Raw genomic sequence first — 14,485 nt, 5'->3', positions numbered from 1 at the left:
AGTGGAAAATACAGTTTGTGGAATGCCATGATCGACGTGAAATCAACAAACCTATGTTTTCGTTAACACTACGGACTACAGCTGCAATATTTTCTGTTGTTCTTGAGTGACGCACCCAATTTTAATATTTTCACCAGTTTACTATTGCCGGCCGAGAAGTGCTTTAGTTTTGCGAAATGTGAAATATTTTCACCGCTTTTGTAGTGAGTTTCAACAAATGCAATGCGTTTTTGAAGTGTATCGCTCATTTTTTAGTAAAATGTAGTTTTTTCTTGTCAAATGTAGAAAGATCAATAGTAGGCTATTCAAAATGAAACCTCTTATTGGAAAACCGTTTAGAATTCACAACCAATAATTTTTTCGGGTTCGAACCCCTCCAAGCAATATTTATTTTCATATTTTAACTCGGGGTAGAGTTATCCCGTGAAAAACTTACAGTTTGTTCTCACCAAATCGCATCAAGCCATCTCCCTTTTCTCAACTCCAATCGCTTTGTTCCAGATGCGACGACGGTTACTTTGGAAACCCTCTGGAAATAGGGAATAAGTGTTTTCCCTGCGACTGTGGTGGGGGACCATGCGACAGGGCGACGGGACAGTGTCTGAGCTGCAAGGGCAATACCGAAGGTAAACAATTTTTCTTGGTTATTACAGTCCCTTCCGGAAGCATGGGCGACTCGTGAATGGGGTGAACTGCGAAGCAGCATTTTGTTTATTAGAATCTCATAAATTTGGAGCCTACACATGTCATCCTTCTATATCGTGTTCTGGCTCTTGTTGTATTTTAGCATTTAATTCATGTGTGTTTAGTATATCCAATTTTGTCTCCCATTTCCTACTTCCATATTTTCCCTTTGTGAGGTTAATTTTAATCTGAAGTCAAAACTTGAAGCTGTCTTCATTCCTGATTTTATTGTAATTTAAATATCCGTTCCGCTATAAAATCAATCACTAAATCACTCAACATATTTTTATTTGCAAACATTCAGGTTGTTTGTTCAGATAATTAGTCAAGTCATGTAATGGTAAATTCCAAAAATCTGGAAGAGTTTCTCAGTCTGCATCTAAGATGACTTTGCGGGAGACACTAAACGGTGATTTTGAATTCTTCAGTGTTTTAAATGTAATGACAGCTCTTCTTCTCCCCTATTCACAAAAATACAAGGTGGTCCAACGAAAATTTAATATTTCGATATTTCGGGTTTGAAATGAAAATGTGTAAAATCAAAAAACTTTTCCGCTCTTCGTATTCCAGTTACACCACAACCCCTTGATTTTGAATAGGGATTAGGGGTGTTGCGATAACTCATTTTGAAGATCGCATCGAGTACGATCTGACCCTAAAATTTTGCTTCAAAATATCCATCCAATGTAGAATTTATCTGGAGAATATTATTCGTATCCGACACATTTCAAAGCTATTTAGTAGTTGTACTCTTCAACTCTTCTACCTGTCATCTCGTTATTGATGGAAATATTGAAGCGAAATTTGTGGGTCAGATAGTACTCGATAAGATCTTCAAAATGAGGTATCGCAACACCCCTCATTTATATTCAAAATCAAGGGGTTGTACTCACACGCGTTAGGGGGTTGCAATTACGGGGATTCTAAGAGCGGAAAGGTTTTCATTTTAAACATTTTTATTTCTAAGCCAAAAAATCGAGGTGTTAAGTTTCCGTTGGACCAGACAAATCGGTCTATTCAATTCATTCTGTAAGATGACATACACCCAGTTGCAAGAACGTTCATTAAAATTTAATGTCGTCATCAAAATTTTAAAATTCCAGTAGAAGGAGCCTATTGGCTAACTGCACCGTTTAATGGAGGATTACAATTTTAATTCGGCATTAAATTTTAACGAACGTTCCTGCAACTTGGTGTTTATGTTTCAAATGTTAAAATATCCAACTTTCCGTTTAGCTCTACTTGTCCTCTATTCAAAAATAAACCAGACATATCGGCGAATGTGAAGAATCGATAGCAACAATTGAGCAATTTATCACAGGAATTTGGACAATTAACAATAGCAACAATTTTTTCAACAGGTTGGAAATGTGAACGTTGCAAACCGGCCCACTATGGAGATCCTGCAGCTTCGGATTGCATAGCTTGCCTGTGCGATCCTATGGGTTCGTTATCCAAGGAATGTGACAACGAGACAGGACAGTGTCAGTGCAAACCTCATTACGTTGGACGTACCTGCGATAAATGCGAGGTTAGTTCTTTCATCCTCATTTTTGCATCCGTTTTGTTATTCTTTGGAGTTCTCACTTCTCGAATAAATAGCCAAAATTAAACTGACTAAATTATTCTGTTTTAAAATCGCGCAAAAATATGGCTAAGGCATGTCGAGTGATTTTCGATTAGGGTTTATTTTGAATCTATGGTGTGCGAGTGGATCCTAAGTTTCTAATACTAATGAGTTGTAAATGATGAGAAGAACTTACAGACGATGATCAATGCTGAATGGTCATCTGTGAATTCTTCTTAAATGTATCTCAGTATTCCCAGGCTACCGAAATAACAATTCAAAAATTTTCAAACAAAATCTGATATTATTGAATAATAAAGAAGCAAATAATTTAAAGCAATTATAGTAGAGTCTGAAAGTTACAATATTTTGAAGGAGTTTTGATGTAAAGATTATGTTTTTGAGGAGCAAACTTAAAAAAGTTCATTCTATTTATATTAAGTTTCTGTTGTGAATTTCATTGTGATGAAATCAACTTGGGTAATTTAAAAAACTATTATATAAGTCTACTTGATGCCGGCAATTTACTATAATTATCTAAATTATCGTTTCAATATATACTTTTTTTGTCTAGAAATACAATTCCAAATTGACAAAATATTAAGAACCAACCAAAAGAAAAATAGAATTATGCAAAATTATACAAATTATTATTATCGCTTTTGAAGCTTTTGAAAAGTTAAAGAAGAGGTATATCCTACAATACATATTAATCTTAGAGTTTAATGTTCAGTTTCTAAATATTGAGAATGTTTTCAACGAAACAATTGTTAGTTGATACAAAATCAAATTGATTAATCAAGAGTTAATTCCCGAAAATAAAACACAAAAACTGAGCGTTGTGAAAATGATTTACTGAGTATTCGAACATAATATCAAAACTGAAGGCTTCATCTCATAATCTTGTCTTATTCTTCAAGAAATGAGGTATTTTAAAATTTAAGTGAAATGAGCAATGCCAGTATAATTATTCATAATACAATTGCAGAAGACATTGATATTCTTCCACGAGTTCTTATTTCAAAAACGAACCACGAAGTGGCGATTTTTCGAATGAAAGAGTGTTACAATGAGTCTTCTCTGATATCATACATTATTTTCTCTTATTCACTCAAATTTTATTGAAATTAATGAAAAATTTCGATGAATATCTTTAAGTGATTTTTGCATTGTTGATTGGCAAAACAGTTTTCCGTATCACAAATTTTATATGATAGATAAAACTGTAACAGAAGACTTCCGAGTATCAACATATAATAATGAAGTAAAGGGTGTTTTTTTTAGAGCTATAGATCTTTAAACTGCAATAAAACAACGATGAATTATTCGATTGATATGAATTTTATTTATCCGCAAGATAATCTTGTGGCATTACATTTTAAATATGTTTTCTGTCATATGACTACCACGGCTGGCTCGGATGTAGTCCAATCTGGACTTCCAATTTTTGATGACTTTTTCCAACATTTGTGGCCGTATATCGGCAATAACACGGCGAATGTTATCTTCGAAATGACTTTACATAGCTCCACAGCTATTCTAGCGGTGGTAAATCACAAGATCTTGGAGGCCAATTCACAGGTCCAAAACGTGAAATTAGGCGGTCACCAAACGTGTCTTTCAATAAATCGATTGTGGCAAGAGCTGTGTGACATGTTACGCCGTCTTGTTGGAACCACAGCTCCTGGACATCATGGTCGTTCAATTCAGGAATGAAAAAGTTAATAATCATGGCTCTATACCGATCACCATTGACTGTAACGTTCTGGCCATCATCTTTTTTGAAGAAGTACGGACCAATGATTCCACCAGCCCATAAAGCGCACCAAACAGTCAGTTTTTATGGATGTAACGACGTACACTTGAGGATTAGTTTCACTCCAAATGCGGCAGTTTTTTTGTTGACGTAGACATTCAACCTGAAGTTGCGCTTCATCGCTAAACAAAATAAAATGGATATAGTGCGCGATACGTATTCCGCACAGAACCATTATTTTCGAAATGAAATGGCACTATTTGAAAGCGTTGTTCAGGCGTGAGTCTATTCATGATGAATTGCCAAACCAAACTGAGAATAAATCACTTGACAGCTGTTAAATCGGTCTCCATCTTGAACAGTAATGCCAACTTAAAGTTATATACCTCGAAAAAAAACACCCGTTACAAGCTATGGAAGAATTAACAGATTTACGACAGAACTCCAGAAAATTCATAAATTTATCTCTCGATTGAATCCTTGTGAACCGAACAAAGAAGAATCATTATCATAAATCTTTTATTTTTTTCTAGGAAGGTTTCGGCAACGCCACTGGCGGCTGCGCGGCCTGCAACTGCGACCCCGTCGGATCCGTCTCGCCGGTCTGCGACGCCGTCACTGGACTGTGCAAATGCCGTCCCGGCGTCGAGGGATTCCACTGCGACGCCTGCCAGAACTTGCATTACGGCTTTTCCGAAGAGGGATGCGAACGTGAGTCATATCCTAGTTGTGTGTAGCGTAGAATTTTCTTCGATCGATCCGGGAAATTGGAAACCGACGCTTTCCCGGAGGATTTCGGGCCGCCTCCGACGCTCGTAGTTTTCCTGAAAAATTGGGATCTATCGCGTGGGTTTAGGAATTGGGGCACTGGTGGGAGAAAAACAGTTTTCCGCCGTAAAATGCTGTGATTTTTTTAGGTGGTTTTCCTTCGGGAGTCGTCGAATTTTTCTAGATTTCCTCCTGAAGTGTGTTCTGCTTTTGAACTCCTGAATAAATCACAGGTCCTTAAATCTAATGATCAGGTATTGCGGAAAGTTTTTTTTATCCTGTTTCTCCAGTAACATTTTAAGCAGTACGAATTGATAAGCTTCTGATGTCATGAATAAATATATCCATTTAATTGTTGGGTGAATATGACTGTAATGAATCATTTATTGTGATTTTATTACATTTTTCACTATCGGATTTAGATTCAGGGAGGACTTCATTGCACCACGATCTTATGGTTTGTTGTGCCCTCTATCTATTGTCTATCCATTAGTCCTCGTAGACTACAGCTCACCCTCTCGTTCCAGAGTTCTTTTGAACTCCAGTATCTGGAATGGCTGCAAGTAGTTTAATCCCTACAAGATAGATAGAATTTATTGGTCTCATAATATCAAATGACATAAGACAAGTCAGAATAGGAACAAATTAAAAATTGAATTAAAAACTGAAACCAGAATTTACCCTAAAATACAAGAACTAAACAATTATTTTAATGAACAAATACAGTAAAGCAATGAATAAACATGAAGAAAACACTAAAAATCACTAGAAACACACAGGAAAGTCAATATTTAAAATCAAGCAAAGTGAAATTAAATTTATGCACTAAGGTAATATCTTTAAAACATTGGGGAAGCCTATTATAAAGTTTCATTCCCATATTACTAAATGTGATTTCTTACATATTTCTATTTTTTGTTTGATTTATATCTTGTGTCATGAGCATGAATATCAGTTTTGTTTGTTGACGTAGCCATTCAACCATAAGTGCGCTTCATCGCTAAACAAAATAAAATGGACGTAGTGCGCGATACGTATTGCGCAGAGAACCATTATTTTCAAAATAAAATTGCACTATTTGCAATCGTTGTTCAGGCGTGAGTCTATTCATGATAAATTGCCAAACCAAACTGAGAATAAATCACTTGACAGCTGTTAAATCGGTCGCAATCTTGAACAGTAATGCCAACTTAAAGTTATATACCTCGAAAAAAAACACCCGTTACAAGAAATAAGGACCACATGGGTCTCATAAGGAATAAGGATTCACCATGGTGATAAATCCGTTGAAGAGACCATGTTTTGAAACCTGCACATGCTATATCTGAAGTTTCGTTAAAACTGCAGAAGTATTTGAATGAAAAGTTTTGGGAGAGGGGAATGTATTGATTTGTTCGAAAGAAAGAAAGTTTGCTTGATTTCGCCTAATAACTTGACATAATAGAGAAAGGATAGAGTAATGTCATGATGTTAGGATTAAAATTCTCAAGATGACAACATAGTTTTCAAAATGTTCGTTGAACGCTTCTGGGAATAAGAGTATTGTTACTACTTGAGTTGATTAAAAAAAACCTTCAACTTTTAAGGCCTTGAGCTACTACAGGCATCTTCAACCGACTTGTATTCAAACGAAAATGGAAATACCTGAGGTATTAAGAACTAATTCTGACCAATAATTCTCAGTGAAATTTCCATAACTCCTTAAGCCTCCGTGAAGCGGAATCTTCAACTCTGAAAGCACATAAGTTTAAAGCTGGTTGCATGTTAGGAATAATCGAGGCGCAAGTATACTTAAACAGCACTAAAGATTATCGTTCCTCTTCGGATGTTCTATTGAAATTGATTTCGATAGAATACATAGCGAAGTTGTCGATATACGAGGATACATCAGCATCAATAATTAATTTGAATTATTGAATTATTGTACCGAAAAGAAATCGAGAAAGTCACCGACATCAAGTAAGAAATTTTTGGTGTGCTGTTCATCTGCTGGTTCAGAATGGAAATAGACTCTAAATATCTAGTCTTTAATCCATGCCGCATAAAATAACAAAAACTTGGAGCATTGGAGGCATTACTTGATCAAGATTCGTGTCAAACGCAACAAGAATTGGCAGGATCATTGGGATTGACCCAACAAGCCATTTCATAACGTCTGAAATAATAGGAATCAATCAATCAATCAATCAATCAAACTTTATTCATTTATTACTTGAAATAAAATAAATCAGTATACATTTCAATCCATTATAAATAGCATAAAGAGAGGGCGTTGCCTGAAACAATGTCTTGTTTGTAGGTGCCCCTCATTAGCTTAGGCACAGCGCAGTTCCAAAGAAAAAGAAACATATCAAAATAATTCAGAAACGAGGAAATTGGGTGTCGTACAAGTTGAAACCGAGAGATGTTGAACGGCGTTTCTTTGCTTGTGAACATCAGCTGCTGGCAAAGACGGAAGGGATTTCTGCATCGCATTGTGACTGGAGTCCAAAAATGGGTTCATTACCTTCCACGTCACGGTTCCAAGGTCATGCTCAGGATTTAGTGGGACCTGCTCGGCGTAGTGTATTATTAGTTGTTAAAACCCACCAAAGCAATCACAGGCGATCGTTATGTTGATTGTTACGTGTATTTGAAGCTGCATAAATGCATGATAAGCCACATATATATGACATAACATCGATCGCAATTTCTCATCCAGATATTGACCACGTCGAACTCTGTTTGGTGTCCGGATTAAAATTTCTACCGAAAAAAGTTATGTAATTACTAATTATAAAGCGAATAATACGGGTTTCACAATAAGCGTAAAACGTAATTCGACCATAATTTCAACGTAAAACATAGAGTTGAAATATTCGGTCCTCATGAAATTGCTCACAGAGCGTTTACGACCGTTTTATGGCTTTTCGTACCCCAAAATGAAAAGTTGAATTGGACTCAACAACGTTATTCTTTTTGAAGAATCTAGCGGCATAAAAGTAATATCTAGCACATTTCATTTAATATTAGACTTTTTATTGACCTAATTGAGATATGACAGAACTTCGACATTTCGTAAAATTTACGTTTCAGTTTGGAATGCACAAAGACCAATTACGTAAACATCAAATTATACGGTTTTATTCCAGTTACATCATACACTTTTGAATATAATGTAAATACTAAATATCAAGCCCAGCGATGAAGCTACAAATTTGATACTTTATGCCCTTTATGGATATATGAAATCATTGATATCCTGAAAAAATGACGGCATCGCTGAGTGAAAGGCCGAAAATTTCTGAAATCTGGTTACTGCCCATTCCGATCGGTATTCATTACAGTTATAATTTATCGCCTGATCGTTTAGACGTTTATCGCTTTTAAAGACCTGCCTAAAAGCTTCGTTTTATTGCCCTTAAGCTCATCGTATAACCAGTTTTATGCGATTCTGAAGAACCAATATCACGGGAGGAACGGAATAAAAGAGCAAACGCGCAAATACATGAATGGGGATTTTAACTTGTCGCATATAATAAGATACTCGTGTTTTACATTGTAACGAATGGGAAGTTTGGCAGCCTTTTCACTACTTGGGAAATTGTTGTGCTGGGTTAATTCTCTCCGAGTAACCACGCTATAACACTAATATATATGTATTGTGGATGAAATGCATTCCATATATACGAAAAATGCATAGTTGGATGGCTGCTTTCAATCCACAAGGAAGTTTCAACCCATTGAGAGCAACTTTGATAGGTCAATTAGGGTAAAAAAAATAGGATTATTGAAAACTAAAGGTCTAAGAGGAAATACACTGATCAACAATTGCTAGGGATCACTTATGAACTTCTGTTCATTTGTATTTTTTCAAGTTATCTCGTGAATATCTGTACATTATATGTTCTCTAAGGAAAAAGTAAGATGTTTTGAGTTGATTATATCAAAGTCTTCCTCACTTCATCGGCTCTTGTTCACAAAATCGATTATTATCTGTAGGCTGTTACAGGTGGAGTGAAAAGCAATGTGGTATTTGTTATTAAATCTGTTTTTTTTCTCTCGTTCAAACACATAAGGTGACAATAATTGAAGAAATGAGAACAATATCAGCTTATCAGTCATGCCGAGAAGACGTTTGGCTCCTGTGCAACTGGACCAAATCATACGGTGGATACAGGAAGGTTTGTCCCAGCGAGAAGTGTCCCGGCGGTTGAATGTTTCGCAAAGTGTCGTGAGTCGGGCTTGGAATAGGTTCATCCAAAACGACTCAGTAGCTTATGTTCATGGAGGAGGTCGGCAGCGCAGTACAACAGCTGCCCAAGATCGTCTTTTGATCCTCAATGCTAGGAGAAATCCCACTTACCCGGCGTCGCGGCTCAATAGATCACTGAGAGTTGCAACAGGAGTTCTAATTTCGAACCAGACTGTAAGACGACGACTACATGTTCGTGGTTGGAGAGCACGTAGGAGGGTACAAGATCCCCGTTTGTATACCGGGTTCATCGATGGCAATGGGCTGAGGAGCACCGCAATTGGACACTTGAAGATTGGAGCCGATGTTTATTTACGGATGAGTCTAGATTTCGTTTGGTCAACTCCGATGGATGTATTCTTGCTTGGAGGGAAAGAGGTCGAAGGTATGCAGAACAGTTTATGGTACCCACAACAGCTTTTGGCGGAGGTTCTATATGTGTATGGGGAGGCATTTGTTTGAACCAACGCACAGAGTTGGTTGTTCTGCAGAACACCACCATGACCAGCCAGAGATATCACGATATGATTATTGAACCCATAATTGCTCCGTTTGCGGCTGCCGTGGGCGAGAATTTCATTTTAATTGACGATAATGCCCGTCCACACCGTAGTCGTCTGGTTAATGAAGCGCTAGAAACTCATGCTATTGATAGGATGGACTGGCCAGCTCGCTCTCCAGACATGAATTGCATCGAACATGTCTGGTCTGAGATGTCTAGACAATTGTCAACCTAAGAACAACCGATCAATAACCTGGAGGACCTTTCTAACGCTTTACGGGATATTTGGACGAATTTGCCCCAAAATTTTATAAATCGTTTGATCGAAAGTATGCCTCGTAGGGTAGAATGCTTGAGACGAGCTCGTGGGGGACCAACTAGGTACTAGCTTAACCGAAACTTTAGCCTTCTTGTGGTTTCATCATAAAATTTTTATGTTATTCAAACACAGAATTTCGAGTGTTCCTAATAGAGTCTTTTTTTCTCTCCAACTTTCCATTTTTTCATTCTTTTCTCAAGTGAACCATATTATCAACTGAAAATACTCTGATATCTGACTAAATTCATAATCTTGGAGCGAATATTTCAGAAATAAATTTAGAACAAGTAAGTGATCCCTATCAATTGTTGAGCAGTGTATATGAAAGGAACTTGGATCTGTTGCAATTTAATCATTGAGATTAATAAGATTCTCATCAGAACGAATTACAGTAATCTGAAACATCAGCGCTAGTTCATTCATGCTCAGTAAGGAAATAAAGGGTTTTGTAATGAGAGGTTTCATTTTGAATAGTGCCCTATCTGACCAGCTGTCACTTTCGAAGCTGTCATTTTTTGGTATTTAACAAATTTAGTAAACACAAGAACATCATCAAAGTAGTATTTCCGCTGATTTAGTCCTTGAAATGCATGAAAAAGATTGGGAATTTCATCAAAAATCATCTTCAGAAATGAGATCCACTTTTACCTAGGAGGCTACGTTAATAAGTTGAATTGTCCGCATATGGGATAATAATGATTATTGAAAAGTCTCTCCATCCTCAACGTGTCACTTTTTGATGAGGTTTTTGGGCTGGTGGTGTGATTGGATCCCACTTATTCGAAAATGAGGCTGGTGCAACGATTACGGTGAATGCATTACGCTACCGAGCTATGATGAATGATATTGGCCACCGAGATCTTGTGATTTAACACCTTTAGAATTTTTTCTTTGGGGTCACGTCGAAGATAGGGTCTTTGCCAATGCTCTACAATCGATTCAAGACCTTAAGGATGGAATTCGTGGAGTTATCGTTGACATACAGCCGAAAATGTGCGAATTGGTCATGGAAAACTTTATGAAGAGAATATGGTGCTGGAATCATAGCCGTACCGGCCATTAGGCTCATATCGTTTTCCATATTTAATGGTTGATCTTCCCCTGCACAATGAAATAAACATTCATTGAGTTCTCTCAAAATGCTCCATTGTTGTCAATTAATTTATCTAGATGTTTACCAACAACATATATTTTTTCGTAAATATTGGGAAATTTTTTTCGATTTTCCATGGTTTCAATGACGTTTTTTTTTCTATGTTATATTTTAAAGCCGACAACACAGAATACTAAGAATATTTTTTCTCAAACTTGGGTTTTTTGCTGAAATAAGTTTTTTTCATGAAAAACAAGACGTATTCATATTCTTACATTACTGGATGGTATTTCAAAATCTGTCGTCTAACCTATTATGCAAATTAAATAAAAATATTCTCCCGTGAATGCCAGGCATCGTCTTACCATAATCGTTGGTCATTATGGCTAAGTAAAACACATTCTTCATTAATTTGGGCTTGAAACCTGTTCCTCATTGATAATGACTCTATTCTGGGTGTAAATTATCTTTTTCTAGGTCGACTTGCATAGATCTCTTTCGCCTGGAGGAAATTAATTTCTGATCTTTCTATATCATCCTGACTTGCTCTTTTATCGGCCCATTCCCATTATCTTAAACTGAAAAATTTATCTTCTAAGGATATCAAATACTAATCAAACGTTTCAAGCAATATTACAAGTCCATAACTTCAGTAAATTATCCGGAAATAAAGAATTAATAAAGTGATAGGTACAAAAGATATATACACTATTGATACACATAATGTTGAGTTAATCCTTTCTCTACCTATTCCCCATGTAATCCCGGAAGCAGATGGATCAAAAACGGCACATATGTTTAGCTACTCCAGAATATTAAATCTTGGACAAATATCCACCCATCTCGTGAATAACGACAGCAGACGACATTTCATGTCATATATCATCTCAGTTATAGCCTCAGTCCCACAGGTATACGAACTCAGAATAGTCAAGCGGTTTATTTATAAAAGTTTATTCAGTGAAATAACAGATCAACCTGCTCCCTATGGTTTTTACGATATAACAAATCTTCATTAATAAGCAACATCCCGAGATCTTATTAATGTTTAATAACTCCCATTCATGTTTATTATTTTCGATAATAAACTGATCGAAAAACAAATCAAATACACCTGAAACTTCAATATTTTACTTTTTAAGGGGTCGTTCCCCCAAACAATCTGTGATTTTTTTATTATAATTTTGAAATTTTGAGCCGAGAATGGTCTCAAACTACTCACTGATAACTTATCCGTCCTTAAATTTCTTCAAATTATGTCTGGTTATAAATAGATATGTCTCGAACGGAAAAACATAGAAATTAGAAATTTTCAGGTTATGATGGTATTGATGTGTTAAAAGAAACTCAATGAATTCTTCAAGAATAACAATGTCTGTTCAGTCTGGGTTCCTGGTCACTCGGCAATTAAAGAAAATGAAAAGGCTAACATACTTGTCAGACTCCTTTCATTGATCCAGAATCTTTTTGTAGTATAGGTACCTACAAGAAAGAGTTTCAGGAGAAGGAAAAACCAAAATGGCGGAGTCTTTCTGGGTTGGATAATTCTAAAAAGTGCCTTGAAAACTTTGATACTGCGAGATTTAAGAAGAATCTGGATCTTATTCTTTTTGAATTTATGAAGGTTATATGCCTCGGGGAACACCTCCCTAGGCAATGTGTTCCAGAGCATTGCAGTTCGTTGGATGAACGAGTCTTTGAAAAGAGATGTTCTGCAGGTCTCCAACGCGACCACAAAGGGGTGTGAAGACTGAACTTGACGGGCTAACCTCGAAGAGACTGCCAAAGGAGGAACGATTGTTGATATTTCAGAAGAGCATAGCCCATGAAAATATCTATAAAATAGAGACAGATAGCTAACTTTTCTACGGTGTTCCAAAGTGGTTAGCGAGTTTGTAAGCGAGGCATCACCGACGAGACGAATTGCCCTTTTTTGGACAGAATCCAGCAGTTTCAGAACATGCTTTGGTGCCGCACTCCAAACATGGGAACAGTATTCCAGGATAGGTCGGATCTGTGCCTTATAAATCATAAGTAGCTGACTGGAAGTGAGTAGGAGCTGTAGGTGTAGACTACGACCATTGATGAGAGAACAGCTCCGATAGGGTCCACAATAGATCATAAGGTCATGGTGCAAATGCAACCCCCTTTAATCTAAATATAAAATCTACGCTTGACTGCGGAGAAGCATACCTGCAGGTATTTTCTGCTGGATAAAATAATACAACCAATGAAATTGACCAAGCTGAAAACTGGAAGAGTCATTGTTCCTCACTCTTAAAAATCGAAAACTTCGTTTATTAGTTCAATAATAAAATTCCATAGAGTATCGACAGATCCTACTCAAATTTTACTAAGAACTTCTAAACATATCTAAAGGAAATAAACTCCCTGGAAACTTCTTGATTAAAATGGAATCCCCAACCTGGTCCCTAGGCATCGATCACGTGACTTCATTCAGAGTCGATCCGCGGATGACGTGGGAGTATAGTATTTTCGGATTTATTGTTGCCCACGGCGTCACCTCCGGTTTTCGACGGATCGGCAGAGATAAAGTACACACGAAAACTTTTTCGTATGGCGAATTTCAAGCGAATGTCGTCTCTGGTTGTTGCGTAGGCGACCAACAACCGCGCTGGGTGCGAGAGCCATGTTAATGGGAATGTCGAAGGAGAAAGATCAGTTTCGATTTCGACACAGATCGCGTGGGAACGATGTCTGAGCTATGAACGGCCATTAATTTCGATACACGCTTTAGAAAATGCTATCCAACGATAGGAAAGATATGGACAGCCGTTCAGACTACGAAAATCAGGAATTCCCCAAAGAAATGGCGTTCTTCACTTTGATTACTTCAATTGAAGTGAATGAAGTTCATTGGTCAAATTTCATTCTGAAGTGGAAAAAATTTGTTGTTAACGATATCCTCAAAGCTGCCTTCATGATCTTATAATTGCTGATGAAGTCCTGCGCTTTCGCAGGACTATAGCTCTAAAAAAACACCCTTTACTTTTGAAGGGTGTTTTTTAGAGCTATAGAACTTTAAATTGAAATAAAAGAATGATGGACTATTCGATTGGCATGAATTTTATTTTTCCGCAAGATAATCTTGTGGCATTACATTTCAAATATGATTTCTGGCAAATGACCGCCACGGCTGGATCGGATGTAGTCCAATCTGGACGTCCAATTTTCGATGACTTTTTCCAACATTTGTGGCCGTATATCGGCAATAACACGGCGAATGTTGTCTTCCAAATGGTCAAGGGTTTGTGGCTTATCCGCATAGACCAATGACTTTACATAGCTCCACAGAAAGTAGTCTAGCGGTGTTTAATCACAAGATCTTGGAGGCCAATTCACAGGTCCAAAACGTGAAATTAGGCGGTCACCAAACGTGTCTTCCAATAAATCAATTGTGGCACGAGCTGTGTGACATGTTGCGCCGTCTTGTTGAAATCACAGCTCCTGGACATCATGGTTGTTCAATTCAGGATTGAAAAAGTTAGTAATCATGGCTCTATACCGATCACCATTGACTGTAACGTTCTGGCCATCATCG

The 14,485-nt window shown here is 37.1% G+C and overlaps 1 protein-coding gene across 2 annotated transcripts in view; it reads left to right on the top strand.

The window, feature by feature from the left end:
- Positions 1 to 14,485, top strand: part of LOC123679175 (laminin subunit alpha-1) — a 293,884-nt gene that overhangs the window by 175,193 nt on the left and 104,206 nt on the right. For both annotated transcript variants that reach the window (XM_045616605.1, XM_045616606.1), the window contains 3 exons: positions 502 to 626; positions 2,046 to 2,215; positions 4,541 to 4,718. In XM_045616605.1, the coding sequence (XP_045472561.1) occupies positions 502 to 626; positions 2,046 to 2,215; positions 4,541 to 4,718 (473 nt within the window). The remainder of the gene's footprint in view (positions 1 to 501; positions 627 to 2,045; positions 2,216 to 4,540; positions 4,719 to 14,485) is intronic.

The sequence above is a fragment of the Harmonia axyridis genome, chromosome 4, assembly GCF_914767665.1.
Source record: "Harmonia axyridis chromosome 4, icHarAxyr1.1, whole genome shotgun sequence".
Classification (NCBI taxonomy): Eukaryota; Metazoa; Arthropoda; class Insecta; order Coleoptera; family Coccinellidae; genus Harmonia; species Harmonia axyridis.
The sequence above is the reverse complement of the archived record's forward strand: the minus strand, read 5'-3'. Positions and strand labels throughout refer to the sequence as shown.